Source organism: Papio anubis, chromosome 19 (genome assembly GCF_008728515.1).
Source record: "Papio anubis isolate 15944 chromosome 19, Panubis1.0, whole genome shotgun sequence".
Taxonomy (NCBI): domain Eukaryota; kingdom Metazoa; phylum Chordata; class Mammalia; order Primates; family Cercopithecidae; genus Papio; species Papio anubis.
In genome coordinates, this window is record NC_044994.1 from 16,226,633 (window position 1) to 16,251,264 (window position 24,632).

Consider the following 24,632-nt stretch of genomic DNA (forward strand, 5'->3'; position numbering starts at 1 on the left):
TTCCCTCTCCATAGGTCACCAGTGTCATCAAGCTGGTATATGTCTTTTCCATCCATATGTTATACTTTAAATGCATATTTTTAACCATTAACAACATGCAGGTTTCTGTTTTCAAATTAGCATAAGTATCCTTTGCAGTTTGTATTTTTCACCCGATTTTTAAGTTTTGAAGTCGACCCATGTTGATATATGTTATAAAACAAGTATAATCATTTAAACGTCTAAATCAAGTGTTTTGTTACATAAATATGTGATATACTTAGTCATTACGGGTAACCATTTAGGTGGGTTCTGTTTTCTTAGGGCCTTAACAGTGCTATAGTGCAGCAATCCTCAACCTTTTTGGCACCAGGGACTGGTTTCATGGGCGACAGTTTTTCTAAGGGTGTGGGGGATGGTTTGGGGATGAAACTGTTCCACCTCTGATCATCAGGCATTGGATTCTCATAAGAAGTGCACACAACCTAGACCCACCACGTGCACAGTTCACAGTAGGGTTCGCATTCTTAGGAGAATCTAATACTCCTGCTGATCTGACAGGAGGTGGAGCTCAGGTGGTAATGCTCGCTTGCCTGCTGCTCACCTCCTGCCGTGTGGCCCAGTTCCCAGCAGGCCATGGACCCTGCGACCCAGGGGTTGGGAACCCCTGCTTTAGTGAACATCTTTATACACGTTTTTACGCACATGTGCAAAACATTGCTGGGGTATATGTCTAGATGTGGAATTTTTTGGTCTAAGGATCAGTGATACTATACGTTGGCAAATCTCTCTCCAGGAGTTTTTATAGGGGCTTATAGTTTTCTACCCTGTATATGATATGATATATAATTTAAGATGTAAAAAGACTACAAAAGAAGAAATGAATATTCCCTGCATATTTACACAGTGTAAATAAGGGGTGTGCCTGATGACATTTAGGGTCTCGGCAGTTTTTCAATTAGCTAGTCCTTTATTGAACATTTCCTGTGTACTGAAGCACTGTGGAAGTTTCTGGAGTAATTTGAGAGCAGATACCATGACTCTCATAAAAATGTCTGTTCAGTACCTGCAGAGCAGTGCATTTTGGGGATAAAATCAGTGAAACTATGTGGAAGAAATAAGGTCTCATCTCTATTCACAAGAAATTTAGAGTCTACGGCCGGGCGCGGTGGCTCAAGCCTGTAATCCCAGCACTTTGGGAGGCCGAGGCGGGTGGATCACGAGGTCAGGAGATCGAGACTATCCTGGCTAACATGGTGAAACCCCGTCTCTACTAAAAATACAAAAAAAACTAGCCGGGCGTGGTGGCGGGCGCCTGTAGTCTCAGCTACTTGGGAGGCTGAGGTGGGAGAATGGCGTGAACCCGGGAGGCGGAGCTTGCAGTGAGCCGAGATCACGCCACTGCACTCCAGCCTGGGAGCACAGCGAGACTCCATCTCAAAAAAAAAAAAAAAAAAAAAAAAAAAGAAATTTAGAGTCTAGCCGGGAGTATATAATATACATATATGAAAGATATACATTAATGGATCAGACTAAGTCGTTGAAAATAATGTAAGTCATAGAAGTAGCTTGAAAATTAAGTTGAAGCAGTGTATGTTGAAAAAAGAATGAAATAAAAAACTACCCAGTGAGTGGGGTGTGGTGCGTATGTGTCTGTAGTCTCAGCTATTTGGGAGGCTGAGGTGGGAGGACTGCTTAAGCTGGAGACTTTGAGGCTGCAGTGAGCCATGATCATGCCACTGCACTCCAGCCTGGGTGACAGAGCAAGACCCCATCTCTAAAAACAAAAAAACTACTCAGTGACACCATTCTTTTTTCCCTGCCCTTCCTTTCCCCATCTTAGAATTAAACATTGAGAGAAACAAGTTATTAGAGCATTCATTCAGCAACAGAAAAATACAGTTAAAGGGATAGGAACAACTCAGGGTCTTCTGATCATGAACCAGGTTGGAGACACTGAGGCCAGATGCCCCTTGGGAGGCAGGGCACTCCAGATGTGTCTTGAAGCCCTTCCCATTTGCCACCTGGGCTGTAGCTGCTCAACACAAGGCTACAAGTGTGTGTTTCCTGCTATCCCATATTCAGAGCTTTCACACATTTCATGGCATGTCATATTCAGAGCTCACCGAAGTCTGTTACTGCACCATTAACTCTTGAATCCATAAAGTCCCTGAGCAAAGGCACATGGGAAGATGAAGGTTTGCCACCAGGGCGGTTCTTGGGATGGAGAAAATCTCAGGGGTATGGTATTAAGCTCCATCACAGCAGGCTCAGGAGTGAAGAAGTGGTTTTGCATCTGCAAAGGGTTTCTCTAATTCCTACCAGCTCATTTAGCATTGTACAGGCAGGACAGCATTTTAACTTCTTGCAAAAAGTCTCTTTACCATCATGGATTGGATTTTTCACCTACGGAAATTAAACTTCTCTTCTATAATGGCAGTTGACTGAAAGAGCTTGTGTGTGTGTGTGTGTGTGTGTGTTTAATAACCAGTTTTGCCGGAGCCATAGTGCAAACCCAGGAACACTGTTTCCTTTCTCCGTGCACAGCATGGGGGCAGGTTACAGAGAGAGCATCATGGAAAAAGTCAGATTTTTTCCGGGATTTGAATCAGGAGTCTGAAGAGGAGAGGGATGGATGTGCAGAGGCCGCAAGGCAAAGATCAGTGATGTGGGGTGGTTAAGGGCTTGCACATTTGCTGAGCTGGACCAGAGAACCTGCTTGGAAGAAGTGAGACAAGCCATGCTAGCGATGGCCATGTGCTTGCAGGGGCTCAGAGCCTGCCAGTTACATTAGTTTGCTGTGATGCACAGTGCAAAGAGGCGGCTGGTCAAAGACCAGTGGCATGGTGAAGTGTCTCCAGGGTGCACCGCTTCTGTGGCAGTTTGGTGTGGACAGAGTCCGGCAGGCTCTGTGTAGCAAGCCTGTCATGAGAGGCTAGGACCGAGATGAAGGTTGGTGTGACAGAAACAAGGAAAGGGAAGAACATAGAGCAAGAACACAGGAGAACAAAGAAAGGTCGGGACTGTGAGCCTCCAAAGGCCACTGAGGACGAGGGGCCATCTACTAGAATGGAAAACGGAGATGTACTTCTGGGGAAAGGATCTTAAATTTGGTTTAACAGAGCAGGCCTTCAGCAAATACAAGAATTCTTAATTTCAAGTAGGAAGATATTAGCAGTGTTTTCTAATATTTGTTTTCGGAAAGATTTATGTCGTTTTAGTTCACACCACTCTGTCGGTCAGCATCTTTAACTTACCTAACTTGTTTAGAGGTCCTAACAACACCTCTGATACTCTGCTAGTCTAAGTGTGGTTTGGGGACCAATGGCATCAGCACTGTTTAGGCACTTGTTAGAATATAGAGTCTACGGGCCAGGTGCAATGGCTCACACCTGTAATCCCAGCACTTTGGGAGGCCAAGGCGGGCGGATCACCTGAGATCAGAAGTTTGAGACCAGCCTGGCCAACATGATGAAACCCTGTCTCTACTAAAAATACAAAAATTAGCCAGGCGTGGTGGTGCACGCCCGTAGTCTCAGCTATTCGGGAGGCTGAGGCAGAAGAATTACCTGAACCCAGGAGGTGGAGGTAGCAGTGAGTCAAGATCATGCCACTGCACACCAGCCTGGGTGATGGAGTGAGACTGTTTTTTTTTTTTTTTTTTTTTTTTGTTTTGTTTTTGTTTTTTTTTTTTTTTGAGACAGATAGAGTTTCCCAGCCCACCTGAGTGAGAGTCTGCATTTTAACAAGGGTGCCAGGGGGGACTTGGGGATTTGTGTGCACAGCAAAGTATAAGATGCTCTGCTCTGACACACTGCCTTCCTATGGCTTAAAAATAAAATTATAACTTAAAATATTATGGCATATTCAGTTTTGTTTTCTGAAAGGCTTTAATAAATACTCAAACTACCATTTTAAACGTGCTTATATGATCAGTTATAGAATTGATGATTTAGCAATAAATACACAGTTTTCACTGTCTGTATTTCTACTCTGAAACGTAAACTCCGTGGGAACCACTACCTGCAATGGAGCTGGCACACACAGGTGCTCAAAAAATATTTGCAAAATTTTTAGTAAATAGATGAAATTTAATTATATATTACTGTTTGAAATTACTCCTTCTGTGTGCACATTTTAAAACTATGCCTTATGTTGATCAAATTAAAAACTTCATAAAGATAAATGCTTATTCATTGATAAAGTAGAAGGAAAGAAAAGTACATATATAGAAAAATCACCCTTTACTCTCACTACTTATAGATAACTTTTTAGGGTATTTCCTTCTGTGAATATATATATATATATTCACCTCTGCTCACTGCAAGCTCCACCTCCCGGGGTTCATGCCATTCTCCTGCCTCAGCCTCCTAAGTAGCTGGGACTGCATGCGCCCACCACCAGGTCTGGCTAATTTTTTGTATTTTTAGTAGAGGCGGGGTTTCACTGTGTTAGCCAGGATGGTCTCGATCTCCTGACCTCATGATCTGCCCGCCTCAGCCTCCCTAAGTGCTGGGATTACAGGCGTGAACCACTGCTCCCAGCCTGTAAATATTTTTACATAGTTTGTCCTACTAAACATCTTATTTGTATCCTGCCTTTTCCATTTATCATCATGATACAGTAACTAGTTTATTGTATGTGCCAAGCTTCAGACTAGACATTTGAGATACTTTTCTTGTTTACTGATTATATCCACATAAGGCAGTATAGTTACATCACATTTTCACATGAGGAAATGCAAGTTGAGAGTTTGTCTATCTTGCTAGTAGTCATAGATTTAGTCCATCAACTTGAGATTTTTACTCGGTAGCATTTTCTAGAGCCTGTACTTTTTCCACCTCACTAGAGTAAGCATTTCCTTAGTTATGACTTTTTGTTGTAAAATAATATTTTGCTAGGTGAATATGTTTAATTTGGCTAACAGTCTCTATCCTTCAATATTCCAGTTATTCTTGTTTCTCAATACTGCCTATAATACTACTATGAATGTTTTTGCGTAGAAATTTTTTCTATATTTTATTTTTCTTAGGATAGATTCTTAGAAACATTTTTAAGTCTCTTGAAATACAGAGAACTTTCCAAAAGATTTGCACCAATTTTCATTCCCACCACTCACTGTAAATATTGTATTGTATATTTGAATGCATATAGACAAAGCAATATGCTGCTTTCATCCTTCCACAGAAAAAATACATTTAAACGTATTTTTGCTTCAAATAATATTACTGTTTCACTTACTTTAATTTACTTTTGTTACTGAAATACTTAGCTTTCCCTAAATATCAGCTTCTCTAGTACATAGAATGTTAGCATGACATTCATATTCTGCCCTGCTCAAAACTTTAATAAAGTTCGCAGTTTCTTAAGAAGATATACATTTACATTGATATATATTTCTTTTCTTTCTTTTTTTGAGATGGAGTCTCACTCTGTCACAGAGGCTGGAGTGCAGTGGCGCAATCTCGGCTTACTGCAGCCTCCACCTCATGGGGTCAAGAGATTCTCCTGCCTCAGCCTCCCAAGTAGCTGGGATTATAGGCGCCCTGCACGACACCTGGCTAATTTTTGTATTTTTAGTAGAGATGGGGTTTCACCATGTTGGCCAGGCTGGTCTCGAACCCCTGACCTCAACTGATCCACTCGCCTGAGCCTCCCAAAGTGCTAGGATTAGAGACATGAGCCACCGTGCCCGGCCAATATTGATACATATTTCTTAATATCAGAATTCTTCATAAACTGTGGGAATTTTATGGTTATACAACCCAGCTATTCAACTTTAATATGTATTTAATACCACTTCTCAAAAATCATAAGATGTCATTCTTAGACTATTGTATAGTGTTTCTTTCTTTCCTTTTCTCCCTCCCTTTCTTTTGTCCTCCTTCCTCCCCTTTCTGTCTGCCTTTCTCCCTCCGTTTATTTCTTTTTGGTAGCAGGAAAGCAGATGATATACAGAGAGGAAAACCTATGCTTGTGACAACAGCAAAACCAACCAAAATGATCTTTACTTATATATAGCTTACTTTGATACTTTAATAAAACTATTGAAGAAGGAAGTATCTCCTACTGCTAATATTTGAAGTCATAACAGATTGTTATAAAATATAACAGCTCTGTATTGAAGATAGTTCCATAGACGAGATAACAAAAATATAGGAACCTGATATGAGTATTACACATTGTATGCCTGTATCGAAATATTTTGTGTGCCTCATAAATATATACATCTATGTACTCATAAAAATAAAAAATTAAACATTAAAAAAGTATATGAAGGAACACTGTCTTACTCATTTAGCCATGTTTATTTTATACATTGCATGTTTATTTGTAGTATAGCTTTCTCAAATATAATCACAATTGCTTTAATATGACAAAAATTCATTCTGTTATTAAAACAGAACCTCTTATAGGTAGGTTTTATCTATCATATGTATGATTTCTGTGGTCTAATAGTGCCTCTACTAGAATAGAAATTTAAAAATAGCATTTAGTTTAATAATTTATGTGAGACTAATAAACCAGCGATTTTGGAAAACAAATACACGTGTGTGCCTTCCACGGTGTGTTATGAAGTTTTGCAATTTTGAAATACTTGATAAACTATAGGACACTATTATATAATTGCATAAGCAGTTAAGGACTTGTGAGAATGCGTTGATTTAGTTAAAATTTAAATTTTGAATACCCTATTTCTGACTTCTTTAAATAAATGAGGTGTTTTTATGCCCTACCTTTTTTTGCATATATGCAAGGCTGCCCATAGCCTGAAGGCAGGGGCCAGTTATGCCTGTATGAGTAGGAAATTAAAGGCCTTTACTATTCTGATTTGAAATTTTGAAAGAAGGACATGATAAATATTTGAGATAAATGTATATTTTTGGTTAAAACATGTAACATTTTTCTCCTACCTCTATTCTTCTGAAATAGAATTAGTTTTATATAGCTTTGAGAAAATACTGCTTGCTCTTTGTGCACTCTGCTTCTGTTCATTAAAAAATCATAAGTGCTGTATTTACCTTTTAAGGTGACGTTTTCATAGGAAGTAGCACTGATTACTGTTTTGAGGTTGTTTTTCTTAAGTGGGCTTTTCAAAGACTAGAAGTTATTTTTAGGCTGAGGTTGGCAATCAGTGTGTAGGTCGAAAAATAGATTTGTTGTTTTCTATTGTAGAAATATATTCTTTGAAACACTGTATTTACATTTTAAATTGGTAAAATTTAACAGTACAGTTATGGAATGAATATGTCAATACATGATTATGTAGGTCTTAAGACGTGTTGGCCAACTCAAGAGAAAATTTTATAATTATGATAGTACTCCTAGCTTAAGAAGTGGCCTTTATAATGTCACCTTTAGTACTTTTCAGCATTCTACAGGTGAACGATTCAAGAACTATATTTGTAAAATGGTGTTTTAAAGAGAGCTAATGGTAAAGGCAGGAAATCATTTAAAACATTTCATATGTTCCAGAGACTACTCAAATATTAATCCTGTTTTCAGGAGTAACTTCGTAGGCAAGGAAAAGATTTTTGTTTATTTAGACCAATTCATTATTTATTAACTCATTCAATAAATAGTTACATTGTACCTACTATATGCCAGGCACTATTTTAGTGGGTTTGTTCACTCAGTAAATCAGCTCTATAACATGGAAAGAAATGGAAACAATGTCACCTATCTCATAGCCACCTTAAATAGCTCAGCATAGATAGCCTTCTGTTCGTTTGCTTCTCAGGCTGTTCACTCACTCACTCATTCTCTCATTCACTTATTCATCAAGTACCCATCGAGGGCATTCTGGGTGCTGAATGCTGTGCCAGGTGGGCACTGTGTGGGTGTGAGTCGTGTTCTGAAGAGTGAAGGCTGAGGATCTTGAGAACCCAGAGGAGGGATCCAGCCCAACCCGAGGGACCAGGAAGGGTGGTCTGGAACCAGCACCCTTTGGACCTAGGCTAGAGGCTGAGCAGGAACCATTGAGGAGAGAGGCAGGAGGTCAGTGGCCCAGGCGGGAACCCTCACACTCAAGCCCCAAAATTTTTAGTTTCTTTTGGAAATTTATAGTATTAAAGTAATAATGGGAAAGGAAATAAAAATGGAAACATTTCCTGTTTTCCCTATTCTTATCTGGAGACAAACTTAATTTTTATGTTACTACTTTCTCTCTTAAATATCCCCTTTCTAAATAATCTGTCATATTAATTAGACTGGATATTCCTAACTCAAGAAAGCATTTGGCAATTAAAAGATGGGGGACTCAGGGTCCAACCATTTTCCTTGGCCTTCATTTTGCTTTCTCTCTCTTTTCTCCCCTCCTTCTTCCCAGGCCTGGCTGCCTGGGTTCTGGACACCATTTGGGGCTCTGAGAGGGTTGTGGCTGCCAGCCCCCAGTCGCCGATGCCTGGTCAGACACTTGTATCCCCTGTCCTGTTCACCATTTCTCCTTTCTTATTGTTCCCATAATTTGTCCTGCTTAAAACTCCTACATTCTAAGGGACACCCCTGCATTGCTTGCTTTTCCTTTGCTAGACACCTGAGAGAGGCTAAAAAGTGAAATGTGGCCTGGTGCAGTGGCTCATGCCTATAATTCCAACACTTTGGGAGGCCAAAGCAGCTGGATCACTTGAGGTCAGGAGTCCAAGGCCAGCTTGGACAACATGGCGGAATCCTGTCTCTACTAAAAATACAAAAATTAGCCAAGCATGGTGGCCCATGCCTATAGTCCCAACTATTTGGGAGGTAAGAGGACGGCTTGAGCCTGGGAGATCAAGGCTGTAGTGAGCTGCACTCCAGTCTGGGTGACAAAGCAAGACCCTGTCTCAAAAAAAAAAAAAAAAAGCCAAAAAACAAAAAACTTGGGCCAGGCATAGTGGCTCATGCCTGTAATCCCAGCCCTTTGGGAGGCTGAGGAGGGTGGATCACCTGAGGTCAGGAGTTCAAGACCAGCCTGACCAACATGGTGAAACCCTGTCTCTGCTAAAAATACACAGTTAGCTGGGTGTGGTGGCAGGTGCCTGTAATCCCAGCTACTCAGGAGGTTGAGGCAGGAGAATTGCTTGAACCCGGGACACGAAAGTTGCAGTGAGCTGAGATCATGCCAGCGCACTCTAGCCTGGGCAACAAGAGCAAAACTCCATCTCAAAAAAAAAGAAAAAAAGTGAAATTCTGTTTTTGTCATCTTGTTGAACTTGTCTGTATTTTAAATTACTTCCGTGATTGAGTATATTTTGCCATACTCGGGATGCATTCTTCATGTACGTGTGTGCTAGAAACGCATCAGTCAGAGCAATAGTCCATAGGAAGTAAGGGTCAAGTAAGGGTCAAGTATGGTCAATAGTCCATAGGAAGTAATGGTTATTATTGTTTTTATGGTACCTCTTAGAGAGCGGCTCAATAATGATCTACCTGTAGATAATTACTACCTCAGGCTGTGGGAATGGACTGTCCAGCCTCCTGGTTATTCTTCCCTTCAGTGGGGAGGAAACCCAGAGTCGACTGACCCCAAAAGTCTTCCCATCCCCTGCCTGCTACGGGCTTACAGCTTCTCTGATCTTGGTGAATTTCATGGCTTCTCCACACCAGCCAGTGAATTATAAAGTCTTTTTGCTGATAAGATGCAAGGCCATATCACAAGCAGTTAACAAAAATAAACAGAAACCGCAGTGGCTGTAAGTGCAAACATCGCTGTGCACACAGGGGCCATGCTCTCTGGGGACTGGTACCCCTCCAGGCCTGAGGTGCCTCTGACCTGCAAGGATGTCTGGGGTGAGCTGGTGGTGGCTACAGACTCCCATATTCCCCAAAAGGGTGGGCACATGCTCAAAACAAGTCTGAACACAAGACTGGACCTATTCCAAACGTTTGTAAATCAAACACTCATAAACTAAATGGCTGGGGTGATCAGTGTTTTAGAGGCATGCCATCCTTCAGATTAAAAGGTCCCCAAAGGTCATGGTTTGAGTCATGTCTGAAAAGCAAATAAAGTCTTTCCATGAATTTCCCCATAGCTGTCTTCTGGTAAAGGAAATAAGCACATTTACTTTTGTTAGTAAAAGCAGTTTTACAGGTTCAGGTGATGAAGGTCTTATATCTAGTCATTTTTTGACGCTATGGAGGACAGTTCATCAGATGAAATGGGAAGTATGAATTTTGTAAGACTTGGCTGGTTCACTAAACAAGCATGTATTGGGGACCTGTTAAACTCCAGATTCATTGTAGGTGGTCAGGACAGCAGCATGTAACAGAGATGGGGTCCCCACTCTTGGGGACTTCCATTTATTCAAACAAACAAATAATGATACAAATATCAAATAGTAATAAGTGCTCTGCAGAGAATTAAAATATAGAGAGCGATTGGAGACATATTCATATATCTTTAGAAAGAATACTAGAGAAGGGAAGATCAAAGATGGCAAGTAGCCTTTTTCAGATTTCATCAAATATGGTGTTAGGGGGCCCTCATTTGTCCACAAAAAATATGGTGACGGGATGTTGATGTGAGTCAGAGTAACACCATTTACTCACTTTGCATCGCTGTTTATTAGAAGGGCCATTTGGACTTTCTAGTTGCCAAACTGGACTGTGTGCTCTGAAGAGTAGGCGTATTCTTGGTCATCTTTGCATCCCCAGCACAAAGCACTGGGCCGGCTGTGTACTTGGTGTTCAGCAGACATGTTTTGAATGAGTGAGTGGAACAAAACTAAATTCATTAGAATTTTTCCTAAAGCCCTAAGTATAGAAAAGGTCACTTTTTATTTATTTTAAACTGAAGCACATTATCCAGTCATGACTTAGATGGGTGATTTTAAAATTAAATGTCTTGCTTTAAGAAAAAATTTATTGCTTTTTTTTTTAAAGAAAATTTACAGTTTTCTCTTAGATAACTTTGGTGGAGCCAAGGAACAAACTAGAAAACTATAAATTATTTATTAGACTATGATCCTGAATTTTATTGTTTTTGTTTGGCCTGATTTCTTAATCACCTTCCTAGTTATTTGGCTTGGATGGAGGTGACATTTTAATCCTTCCAGAAGCAGGCTCAGTGTCAGCTGTGTACTATGGAAACCACGGAGAATTGGAAATTTATCATGGATCCTTAGAAGATGTGGAGCAGTGGAGTGTGCAGGGCATGGAGTTGGACCTGGGTGACTGTACCTGTCTCTCAGGCCTGTTGGGAGGAGGAGACCTCATGAATGAGATAGAGCCAATGGTATTACTGTGGAAGTGATTTAACTTTTTAGGAATACCACAGTAATGAATTTTGTTTTATAATCTGATTTGTAGCAGGATTCAAAAAGAGACATTCCACGGATGCTGTCGAATCATATATGAGACCTCTAAGGATGCTATCTGTAATATATAAAGGAAGCATTGAGAGGACTTTTAAAGTAAGATGCTTTCAGAATAAATCAGATGTTTTCCTTTTGAAAAATATTCTTAATAACAATATGAATAGTGTCAAGAAAAACCCTTCAAATAAACCATTTCCCCTTTTATTTTCCTCGGCCACCGTCTGAGGGAATAGGTTGCTTTTCTTCTTAGACCTTTGATGTAGGGTTTTCCACTTATCACTTGCAAGAGACCTTTCCGTTTTCTGCATATGGAAGATGCTCTGTTTAATAAACCGTTGAATGAATGCCACGTGAATAAGGTGCTGAAGATGTCACTGTTCTTTCTTCCTGTCATAATATAAGTAGAGACAAGTCTTTCTCTTTAGGTGGTGAGTGATATAAAAGCTTTTATGTTCTGTGGCACTGGCTGAACAGATACTCCTTTCTCTGTGATTGCTGCAACATCTTTCAATTAAGGTTGCGACCTCCAAGTTGCTCCCATAATAGTTTCTCATGTCTGAATGGTGTTACAAAGTAAGTGCAACGAATTTGGAAAATATAGCTCATTGCAGAAGTACTAAATTAATCTTATCTATTGATTGTTGCCACAGTGTATTCAAGTTAGAGAACTTGAGATATAGAACAGTAAAAATGAGCCGATAGCCCAGGAACCACAAGAACAGTACAGACTATGTGGGGGCTACGTTCAGACCATCAGTCTCCTGTGAAATTGGGACATTTCAAGGCTTTATTTAGTGCTGACTTTTACGTGTTCAAAGCACATATTTTTAGTTTTTAACTCAGCCCTCATCAGATTATCAGATTCCTTATTATAAAATCCTTTTTTATTTTTCTTGGCACGGTGGGGAGGAGTTAGCTAAGTAGAGAGATTTCACAATTGAAAGGGAAAAAACAATTTTTTAAATAAGAGAATGAGCAAAAGTGGCCTTTTCCCCCTTTTTTTAAATTTTGAAAGGGATGCATTAAAAATCTTATTTATACTACTTATGTGGATAATATAAAAAGTGATCCTCAAATCACTTGCATTTGTTTTTGGAAAAAAATGCAAAAGACTGTCTTGGGGAGTGACCTCATCTAACTGAGGACTGTTCTCTACTTCTTATGGGTTCAGTTCACTGCCAGCCTTGTGCTCAGGGTGCTCTGGGCCACAGCTGAGCACTGTGAGGCCTCAGCTTGCCACTCGGTGAATCACTCGTTCTCACGTAAGTGGGATCTGGCGGTCTTGTGTTGAATCGCCCCATTATTCTGTTTGGTTGACTGGATGATATATTCTAATGAGAAAATTGTGTCAAAGCCACAACCGAACCACAGGGATGTAGAACAAGTAAATCGACTTAAATGATGCATTTTTTTCTCTAAAAGGAGTGTAAATGCAGAAAGTGTCTGTGGTGACAACTTGAAAACAGAGATGATGATTAGAGCAATTTCAGTCGTGACTGTTAAACCTCCCCGCTGTACACACGCTTTGCACTGAAGAAGACCCCCTTGATCTTCTTGCCCCTCACAATATTTTTTTCATCTTTTGTCTGTATGTGTTGAAAAATGTATGCAGAACTTTTGTTTTCACATTAAATTCTATCAAAAAACATTTTTAGGTCTTGATGATATTCCCTCTGGTTATTTATGAGTCATTTATTCTATTGTAGAAAGTTTTTTCAATTAATTTTTAAATTGTGGTAAAATATACGTAACAGAATATGTCATCTTACCCATTTTTCAAGTTTACAGTTCAGTCGTGTTAAGTACATATACATTGTTTTGCAACCAGTCTGCAGAACTCTTTCTCATCTTGCAAAACTCCAACTCTGTACCCATTAAACAATAGCTCCCCATTCCTTTCCCTACCTCCAGCCTCTGACAACCGCTATTGTGCTTTCTGTCTCTATGAATTTGACTGTGACAGGTACTTCATAGAAGTGGAATCATACAGTATTAATCTTTTTGTGACTGGCTTATTTCACTTAGGATTATGTCCACAAAGTTCATCCATTTCGTCACATGTATCAGAATTTTCTTTTTTTTAAGGCTGAATAATATTCCATTGTTTGTATATCACATTTTGTTTATCCATTCATCACTTGAGTTGCTTCCGTCTTTTGGCTGTTGTGAATAATGCTGGTATGAACGTGGGTGAACAAGTATCTGTTTGAGTCCCTGCTTTCAATTCTTTTGTGTATATGCCTAGAAGTGGAATTGCTCGATCGTATGGTAATTCTAGTTTTTGAGAAACTGCCTATAGTTTTCCATAGTGGCTGCACCACCTTACACTCCCACCAACCGTATGCAAAGGTTCCAGTTTCTCCACATCCTTTCTAACGCTTATTTTGTTTCATTTGTGATAGTAGCTATCCTAGTGGGTGTGAGGTGGTGTCTCACTGTGGCCTTGATTTGCATTTCCCTAGTGATTAGTGATGTTCAGCTTCTGTTCATGGGCTTATATAGCCATTTGTTCATCTTCTTTGGAGAAATGTCTATTCAAGTTCTTTGCCCAGTTTTTAATTAGGTTGTTTGTTTTTTGTTGTTGCTGAGTTGTAGGAGCTCTTTACATATTCTGGATATTAACCCCTTATCATATATATGATTTGCAGATATTTTCTCCAGTTCCATAGGTTGGTTGCCTTTTCACTCTGCCGATTATGTTCTGGGAGGCACAGAAGTTTTAAATTTTGATGTAGTTCAATTTATATACTTTCATTACCTGCGCTTTTGGTGTCATATCCAAGAAATTGTTGCCAAATGCAGTGGCATAAAGCTTTTTTCCAATGGTCCATTAAAACCCAATTTTTCTCTATTCTGGATAATGTTGGAACAAACGGCTTCATGCATGTAGTTTTCTTTTCTTGGCATTGTTTTACTCTTCTTTCAGAAGGAAAGATGAAATATCAAACCAGTTTTGTCTTCTTAAAGCCCATTTTTGATGATAACAAGCAGAGCAGAGGATATCACTTGTCCTTTTGGCAAAAATTGTGTTTCTGAAGGCAAGGTCTAAGGCCTTAGAGAAGCATTCAGTGTTGCCCTTTTTGCTAATTGTACAAAGTTAACTCCACTGCTCCCCCTGGGACTGTGATTTTTAAACAGCATGGTCCCAGAAAGCAGAGCTTCCATTAAGAGCAGCAGGGGTGAGTACATGCAATTTTTTCTTCAGCCCTCAGATCTCAGGTCTCAGGGCTGCAGTGAAAGATGTGAATGACAGCTGCAGGCTGAGTAGATTCAGGTGGCCCTGTGCTTCATTTATAATCCCCAAGAGTTCAAACCCCCCACACATTTGAAGGGGAGAAAAATCATTCTGGAAAATTCTAAGAACTAAACATTAAGTAAGTTTAGAACATTTTCAGAAAAATGAAAGACAAAAAATTCCAGCTATTCACTACTTTGGGCAGGAAAATTGCATTTAAAGAAACATATTCAGTTAGGGACTGTTTTACAGTAATGATGCCCACTTACGTAAGTGAGAAATGTTCCTTTGAGAATCAAATGTATACATTCTCTTCCACTGCGTTTCAGGAAATAAAATCTTCATCTATCCAATTTTTAATATCTTCGAGAAACCTTAAAAAAAAGTCCAAGGCAATGTTGGTGAATATCAGAATGAGGATCAATTACTTCCTTTCATTCACGACAGGTTTTCTACCTTTGGGTGACTCATACAGAGAGAAAATCTTCGAGTCGTTTTATTACTGATGGTTAATTTTTAAAAGCAAATGCGGTGAACATAAGAGGCCCTCTCATGAAAGGATTCCAAAAGACACCTTATGTTTTGTAAAACATATGTCTGTTTTTTAAATTGTTTTTTAGAGACAGGGTCTCACAATGTTGCCCAGGCTGATTTGCAACTCCTAGTCTCAAGCAATCCTCCTGTCTCAGCCTCCCAAAGTGCTGGGAGTATAGGTGTGAGCCATCATGCCTGGCCTTGTTTTTTAACTTTTTATTTTGGAAAATTTTATACATCTTCAAAAGTACGTAGAATAATTTAATGAATTCTGATGTTCTTGTCACTCAGCTTCAATAATGATCAAGTCAGGAACAGTCTTGCTTTGTCTATCTTCTGTTCCCTTTTAATCTCTTTGCCCCAAATTATTTTGAAACAAATCCCAGTCAACATATCATTTTATCTGTAATTACTTTCATATATCCCTCTAAAGAGTAGAAACTCCTTTAAAATATAGCCACAGTACCATTGCACACCAAAAAATGAATACTAATTTATTAATATAATCCAATAGTCATCAATGATCATTTATCTGATTGTTTTTCTTTTTAATATTTTTCTCTTTGTCATAAGGAAAAACTTAGTACAGTGAAGAACTTTTACAATGTAAACACCAGTGTAACTACTATCCAGGTAAAGTTCTCAGACATTTCCAACACTCCAGTGCCCTCCTTTGGGCTCCTTCTCAAATTGATATTTCTCCAGAGGAAGCCACTGTCCAGACATCTGTCATCATCAGAAGTCAGAATAGTGGTTTTGGATTTCATATACATAGACTCATCTAGGATATATACTCTTTTGTGTCTAGCTTCTTTCACTCAACGTTATTGCTTATGAGATTAATTCATGTTATTGCATTGAGTGAATATGCTGCAATACTACATCTGTTCTACCGTGATGGATGCTTGAGTTATTTCCACTTTGAGGCTAGTATGAATAACACTGCTATTAACATGGTATATGTGTCTTTTCGGGGAGCATAATCATTCATTTCTGTTGTGAAAATTACTGGTTTACCCAGTAATCCCATGATTGGGTATATACCCTAATGAATATAAATTGTTCTGCCATAAAGGCACATGCATGCGTATGTTCATTGCAGCACTATTCACAATAGCAAAGACATAGAATCAACCTAAATATCCATCAGTTGGAGACTGGATAAAGAAAATGTGGTACATATAGCTGGGCGCCATGGCTCACGCCTGTAATCCCAGCAGTTTGGGAGGCCAAGGCGGGTGGATCACGAGGTCAGGAGATGGAGACCATCCTGGCTAACATGGTGAAACCCTGCAAGTGAGGAGCAAAGTCATGTCTTTGCTAAAGTAAAAATACAAAAAATTAGCCGGCTGGTGGTGGGCATCTGTAGTCCCAGTTACTCGGGAGGCTGAGGAAGGAGAATGGCGTGAACCCGGGAGGCAGAGCTTGCAGTGAGCTGAGATCGGGCCACTGCACTGCAGCCTGGGGGACAGAGTGAGACTCCATCTCAAAAAAAAAAAAAAAAAAAAAAAAAAAAAAAAAAAAAAAGGTGGTACATATACTGTGGAATACTATGCAGCCATAAAAAAGAATGAGATCATGTCCTTTGCAGGAACATGGATGGAACTGGAGGCCATTAGCATAAGCAAACCAATGCAGGAACAGAAAATCAAATACTCCATGTCCTCACATGTAAGTGGGAGCTAAACACTTAGTACACCTGAACACAAAGAAGTGACCAACAGATAGCGGGGCCTGCTTGAGGGTGGAGGGTAGGAAGAGGGTGAGGACAGAAAAACTACCTATTGTGTACTGTGCTTATTACCTGGGTGATGAAATCATTTGTACACTAAACACCTGTGACACAGTTTACCTGTATAGCAAACCTTTACATGTACCACAACCTAAAATTAAAAAAATTAATGACAACTATATGTGCATAAAATTAAACCACTGTTAAATCCATTAGAGGCTAGATGCGATAGCTCACGCCTGTAATCCCAGCACTTTGGGAGGCAGAGGCAGGTGGATCACTTGAAGTCTGGAGTTCGAGACCAGCATGGTCGACATGGTGAAACTCCATCTCTACTAAAAATACAAAAATTAGCCAGGTGTGGTGGCATGAACCTGAGGTGCCAGCTACTCAGGAGGCCGAGACACAAGAATCACTTGAACCCAGGAGGCGGAGGCTGCAGTGAGCCGACCACTGCCCTGCAGCCTGGGTGTCAGAGCGAGACTCTGTCTCAAAAAAAAAAAAAAAATTCGTTAGAACAAATAATAAAATTATCAAGTTCATAATTAATAAAACAAGTTACTAGGGTAGGCATATGTTTAGATTTAGTAGACACTGATAAGCGACGTAGGAGAATACTAGTTGTTCCACATCTCACTAACACTTGATAGTGTCAGTCCTTCCTGACAACCTGAGTAGTATAGTGGTATCTCATTTTGGTTTTAATTTGTATTTCCCTGATAACTAATGATTTTCAGCATTTTAAATATGTTTATTGACTTTTGGATACCCTCATTTGTGAAGTGTCTATTGTAAGATTTTGGCAATGTTTTTAGTAAGCTTTCAGTCTTTTTTTTTTTTTTTTTTTTTTTTTTTTTTTTTTTTACTGATTCATGGAAGGTTTTAATGTATCCTGAAGATGAGCTCTTAGTTGGATATGTGTATTGCAGATATCTTCTCCCCGTCTGTGGTTTGCTTTTTCCAATCGCTTATGACTGAACAGAAATTCTTAATTTTAATTGTCTTGATGTCTGGTAAAGTAAGCATCTAGCTTTGTTGCTGTTCTTCAGATTTGATTTGGCGATTCTAAATCATTTACTTTTCCATATAAATTTGTTTAATTTTTTAAACTTTTAAGTTCAGAGGTACATGTGCAGGTTTGTTACATAGGTAAACTTATGCCATGGGGATTTGTTGTACAGATTATTTCATCACCCAGGTATTAAACCTAGTACTAATTTTTCATTTTTTCCAATCCCCTCCCTCCTCCCACCCTCCATCGGGCCACTGCACTCCAGCCTGGGGGACAGAGTGAGACTCTGTCTCAAAAAAAAAAAAAAGAAAATGTGGTACATATACTGTGGAATACTATACAGCCTCAAGTAGGCCTCAGTGTCTGTTGTTCCCCTCTATGTGTCCATATATTCTCATCACTTAGCTCCCACTTACAGATCAGAACATTTGGTGTTTGGTTTTCTGTTTCTGCATTAGTTTGCTAAGGATAATGGCTTCCAGCTCTATCTGTGTCCCTGCAAAGGACATGATCTCATTCCTTTTTATGGTTGCATAGTATTCAATGGTGTACATGTACCACATTTTCTTTATTCAGTCTATCATTGATGGGCATTTCAGTTGATTCCATGTCTTTGTCTTTGCTATTGTGAATAGTGCTGCAGTGAATATACACGTGCATGTATCTTTAAAATAGAACGATTTATAGTTCTTTGGGTATATACCCAGTAGTGGGATTCTTGGGTTGAATGGTATATTAGTTTGTTTTCATGCTGCTGATAAAGATACACCCGAGACTGAGACTGGGTAATTTATAAAGGGAAGAGGTTTAATTAACTCACAATTCCACATGGCTGGGGAGGCCTCACAATCGTGGCAGAAGGCAAGGGAGGAGCAAAGTCATGTCTTGCATGGCAGCAGGCAAAGAGAAAATGAGAGCCAGGTGAAAGGGGAAATGCCTTATACAACGATCAGATCTCATGAGGCTTATTCACTACCATCCCCCCATGATTCAATTGTCTCCCGCTGGGTCCCTCCCACAACACTTGGGAATTATGGGAGCTACGATAAAGGTGAGATTTGGGTGGGGACACAGCCAAACCATATCAAATAGTATTTCTGCCTCTAGGTCTTTCAGGAATCGCCACACTGTCTTCCACAATGGTTGAGCTAATTTACACTCCCACCAACAGTGTAAGAGTGTCCCTTTTTCTCCACAACCTTGCCAGCATCTGTTGTTTTTTGACTTTTTAATAATAAACATTCCGACTGTTGTGAGATGGTATCTTATGGTGGTTTTGATTTGCCTTTTTTTTTTTTTTTTTTTTTTGAGGTGGAGGGAGTCTCGCTCTGTCGCCCAGGCTGAAGTGCAGTGGTGCCATCTTGGCTCACGGCAGCCTCTGCCTCTCAGATTCCAGTGATTCTCCTGCCTCAGCCTCCCAGATAGCTGGGATTACAGGCATGCCTGGCTACTTTTTGTATTTTTTAGTAGAGACAGGGTTTCACCACGTTAGCCAGGCTGGTCTCAAACTCCTGACCTCAGGTGATCCACCTGCCGCAGACTCCCAAAGTGCTAGGATTGCAGGCGTGAGCCACCGCACCCGGCCGTATTCTTTTAAAGATAAAAAACTCAATGAGTTTGCTTTTATTCTTCCAGTTTGTATTCTGGACTATAGGATTTAAAAGTTTATTTCATCCTTTTTCCTATGCACAGAGTCCTGGGTCCCAACAAACGCTGACATACTTAACTGATTGCTTTCTCACATACTATGACCCAGCAGCCTTAGAATAACAGTACCCACTTGTCCAGTCCAGTAAGAATATGATTAGTGAAAGCAGGTTAAGATTTTTCTTTTGGCCACCTTTTGGGGTCAGTTTTTAAGGCTATTTCACAATAGGGATATACTGTCAGATCACTGTGTTGTAAAGTCTCTTGGACTAGTTCTGCTCTGGTGTTATGTTACCAACTGGATTTGCTTTTAGGGACATTTAAGTCATTTTCTTTTGACTTTAGGGGTTGCATTATTAACATCTAATATTATTGTGAATAACTTTTACATGGTTCCAAAATGAAATCTACAAAACAAGATGTATAAAAGGGAACTTCATTTGCATCCTTGTTTCTTCTTCCCTATTCCCCTCCCTCACCTTATAGGTATCAATTTTGAAAAAAATGTTATAGATTATCCTACCATTGTTTTTTCAATATCAGCAAATATTTAGTCGTCTTTTTTTTTTTTTTTTTAAGTAGGTTTTTCACTATGGTTTATTTCACTCGCCCCAGTTTTTGTATATCTTCTGATATTTAGAAAGGTTTGTATTTGGGTTCTAATGCTTACCTTTATATGCAGCCTTCACATAGCACTCCCACTCCCCTCTTGTTTGGTCTTTGTCTGTTGGTTCCAAATATGAGCAGTATTGAAATGAGCTGGGAGCCTCTTCCTCCCGCTCCACAGCTCCAGTTTTGAACTAATGACCTTCGTACTCTTTGGGAACATTTCCATATCTCCAAAATGAATGCATTTTGTGTAGAGACACATGCATGGTCCACAATTGATTAGGATGCAGTAAGTTAACTTAGGATCACTTGAAATATGTGAAGTTTAAGAAAAAAAAAAAGTGGACTGGGTGTGGTGGCTCATGCCTGTAATCCTAGCACTTTGGGAGGCCGAGGAGGGTGGATCATTTGAGGTCAGGAGTTCGAGACCAGCCTGGTCAGTATAGTGAAACTCCATCTCTATTAAAAATACAATTAATTAGCCAGGCGTGGTGGCACCTGCCTCTAATCCCAGCTGCTTGGGAGGCTGAGGCAGGAGAATGACTGGAACCCAGGAGGCAGAAGTTGCAGTGAGCCAAGATTGCGCCATTGCACTCCAGTCTGGGCGACAGAACAAGACTCTGTCTTAAAAAGAAACGACAAAAAAACCAAGGACCAAGTGAACCATGTTAGATCGAGCTCTTCTAACAGCGAGTGATGTGCAGCCTGAGAGGACAACCGCCCGCCCCGAGTGTGTTGTCACGTGCCCGATGCACCCGGTGCTGTGAGGGTTTCCTTGGGCTGTTGCTATGGTTTTTTTCCCCCACTTAAATGATAAGATGGTATGTGAAGTCAAAAGGGCCAGGTTAGGTACCATGAATAATTAATTGCCACAGCTCTCAGAAACCTAATTTTAGCCAAGAATAAGAAGCAGATGTGGCAACAGTAGGCCCTAGTTTCAGCTTCCTTCATTTTTCAAATGGCAAAGTGGCTAATATGTAAGCAGGGAAAGGGAGAAGGAGGGAAAAGTCGTAGTACACAGCACTTGATTGAGACGCGTCTGTTCCTGAAAGACAGAATTCTGTGTCATCCCTTCCTTCACTGACTCGGATTTGCGGAACACCTGCTATGTGTGTAAGGTGGATATGATATGTATAGTAGGGTAGGGTATGCCCTACTATACATACTGTTATGCCCAAATAGTGCTATGGGATGAGAAAAACTAACATGTATTTTGAGGCAGATTGTGGGGATGACAGATGCTACAAAAGTGTGCCGTTTGATCTAGGTTCATGGGTGTGAGTGCTGGTTAGGGATTCCTCACAAGGGAATTGACCTTCCCATTTTTTTTCATGTTGGCTTAAGTAACTTATTAAATGGGATAAGTAGACTATTATTAACTATAGAATTTAGGTAGGTACTAAGTAGATGAAAAAGAAAATGGTAGCAGAAGGTTAGTGTTAAGTAGAGTCCTGGATGGCACACATACTGTCTTTCTCTGACACACACACAGTGCACCAGGAGAAAAATGAATGTGCATACCCTTTAACTCAGTAATGCTACTGCTAGCATTTTATCCCAAGAATATATTTGACCTTGCCTGCAAAAATGTATGTACAAGATATCCATTAGGCATATGTGTGTACACACACATTCAGACACATGTAAGCGTGCACCTTCTCTTTCCCGTAGACACACACATACTCTCACTTTGCATATATTCTGTATTTATAGTCAGAGATAGAATACATTGTTTCATGCCTTTTTATAGTGACCATATAGTATTTGCATAATAAAAAATCAATAAAATGGTTTTCATTTAAGAAGGTAGTTACAACTATCTTTTCCTTTTAGTGGAATTTATAGAGATTTGGATTTTGTACTATTTTGGATTTTGAAGCAGAACATTTATATTCGTTTATTCTTTAAATTGATACTGATTTGCTTTCATTTTTGGCTTACAACAAAATCAGATGATTACAAGGGGGAATGGCTGACTCTTAGGGAGGCATTCCTAAGGTTCTCGGATTGATGAGTGACTTTGTGAAGTCTGACTCAGTGAAGAGACCCTTTGATCTACTCTAGAAACTATACTGATTTTCTGTGTTGAACATTTGTAACAAGTTTTGCATTTTAAAAATGATCTAACTGGTAACAGTAGAAGATTATTTTAAAAATGAATAATAACTGTCTTTCTTTGGCCATGTTTTTGTAGTTGTCAGATTGTTTCTATCTTTTTTTTTTTTTTTTGAGACAGAGTCTCACTCTCGCCCAGCCTGGAGTGCAATGGCGCGATCTTGGCTCAGTGCAACCTCCACCTCCCGGGTTCACACAATTCTCCCTGCCTCAGGCTCCCGAATAGCTGGGATTATAAACACCCACCACCATTTGCTGCTAACTTTTGTATTTTTAGTAGAGATGGGGTTTTGCCATGTTGGCTAGGCCTGTCTGCAACTCCTGACCTCAGGTAATCCGCCTGCCTCAGCCTCCCAAAGTGCTGGGATTACAGGCATGAGTCACTGTGCCTGGCCTGTTTCTACCATCTTTATATTTATTGTGTCAACTCTTCAACAGCCACAGTTAAAAAGTGTACTAAGGCAGTGTCTGTTCTAATTTGACTTTTTGTTTGCCTTAATTTGAAGAATCAGAGGCAAATTCTATCCTGGCAGATAGAGCTGTAAACCACCTTGCCTCTTTACCTTCTTTATTAGGGTAATTTAATCTGCTTGATGACCTTAACTTCTTTTATCCAATTAGGAGGATTATATGGTAATCATGATATGTCAAATGCTTTTAAAATAAAATTTTACAATGAAAATAATTTTATTTTGTGTGTGTGTGTGTTTTTTTAACAGAAATCATAGCCCACTAATGAGTTTTGGAGCCAGCTTTGTCAGTTTTTTGGTAAGTTGATATCTTAAGACCTACTGGCATGAAAGAAACAATTATATAAAGTAATGTCTGTTAGTGGCTACCAGTTATATAGATATACTATTGTAGAAAGTCTTTTAGAGTCTAAAACTGAAGTCAAGTTTTTGCCTGTTACCCAATGCCTATGAAATAATCTGTCTTCCCTAATTTTAAAAATACAATGCTTACATCTTATTTATAGGGTACTATATTTTAACCAAAGTCCTTTTTAGAATAAAAATGTAATGGAAAGAACTTTAATAATTAAAATTGCATTCGAGGTAGAAAAAAGGTCTGGGTTTGGGTAATAAAGGTTTGCTCTAAAATTATTGAGTAAATGTGGACTAGAGGACAAGTTAAATGAGCAGAGCTAAAATTTGTCTGTTAGTATTACATTTCCAAATATGAGTATTTGGGAATTGAGGAAGTAGGTTGCAGTTAGGTTTTAAAGTACATTGGGCAATGTGGAAAATGGGATACTTCCATTTTCCAGAAACAGTAATAACATCACACAAATTATTTTCAAACACGTAATTTTTTTAAAAGACTGTTAAAGAATTGTGTAACAGCAAGAAAAAAAAAAGTCGTGATAGAGACTGAAAAAGAGAAAGCATTTAGATCCAAGATTTAGAAAGATGTCAGCAAATGGGCGTGTCACAGCCTGGCAGTGCTCTACCACAGGTACCACGCCAGCTGCCAGTGAGAAGTTTTTATTCAAGGTATTTATTTCCTCTTATTGCCAGTTAATGCAACAAAAATGTTAAGGGCTATTGTTTGAACGAATACATTATTCCCAACCCTAAGGAACATGGTACTGGGTGGCGGTTGTAACATTAGAACCCAAGTGATTATAAGGGCTGCAAATGAGATCTAACCAAAGGGTCTTGGCTGAGTCTGGTGGTGGAGGAGGAGGAGAAGCAAGGCCACAGCAGGGCTGAGATTTCAGCAGCTTGAGAGGAGGGTTGGGAAGAAGAGTGTGGCAGGGAGGCCTGGGCCGAGGTTTGGCTAGAATGGAAAAGTAGGTTAGAGCCATACTGAGGAAGCCTGAAAGGCCAAGATGGAGCTGGTAGAATTTGATAGGAAATGAGGAGCTGGAGACAGTAGGTTCATCAGGTCCTTCCAAGAACCAGGTATCCTGCAGCAAGTCTGTCTCTGCCCCTGTAAGCCCATTCATCTCAGAAACCTCAGTTCTACTGTGTAAAAGTCACAGGTGTTCAGCAGACATTCACTAGATTTCCCCTACCTCGTTAAATGTGGCCTGAAAAAGTCCACTAGGATCAGGTGCCTGGAAACAAGCTGTCATGGAATTTTTAAACATAGACAATATAAAATGGATTCCTTATAAGTGAACCTACTGGAATTGCAGTCCCTGGAAAGTCTGAAGATTTTCTAAGAGTACCTACAAGCTGTTGTTTCATTAGCATTTCTGTGCAGTTCTTGGCGGAGCCAGGGATCCATATGTGGGTGGAATGAACTTTTGAATTAGACACCATTGTAAAAATTGAATTGAGCAGACCAATCAGAAATTATAGAGAATTTTTGTTACCATGTTTAATAACCGCAACAACAAAAATTGTAGAACAGTAATGGCAAGGACATTTATTACCATATTTTTTTCATGATGATGTGATAGAGGTATAATCTTATTTCATGTTGAGATTATAGTTTCTTTAAATGAATAGATTATGCCATAACATTGTG

At 39.6% G+C, this 24,632-nt stretch overlaps 1 protein-coding gene and 1 long non-coding RNA gene across 3 annotated transcripts in view; one reads left to right on the forward strand and one right to left on the reverse strand.

Annotated features, from left to right (window-relative positions):
• The window catches only part of TTC39C (tetratricopeptide repeat domain 39C), a 120,191-nt gene that overhangs the window by 27,175 nt on the left and 68,384 nt on the right, over positions 1 to 24,632 (forward strand). For both annotated transcript variants that reach the window (XM_003914244.5, XM_009192537.4), the window contains exon 2: positions 22,877 to 22,925. In XM_003914244.5, the coding sequence (XP_003914293.3) occupies positions 22,877 to 22,925 (49 nt within the window). The remainder of the gene's footprint in view (positions 1 to 22,876; positions 22,926 to 24,632) is intronic.
• LOC103879625 overlaps positions 1 to 24,632 on the reverse strand; it is an 80,987-nt gene that overhangs the window by 21,555 nt on the left and 34,800 nt on the right. Inside the window, exon 3 of the long non-coding RNA XR_001897273.3 lies at positions 14,778 to 14,882. This is a non-coding gene — a long non-coding RNA (uncharacterized LOC103879625). The remainder of the gene's footprint in view (positions 1 to 14,777; positions 14,883 to 24,632) is intronic.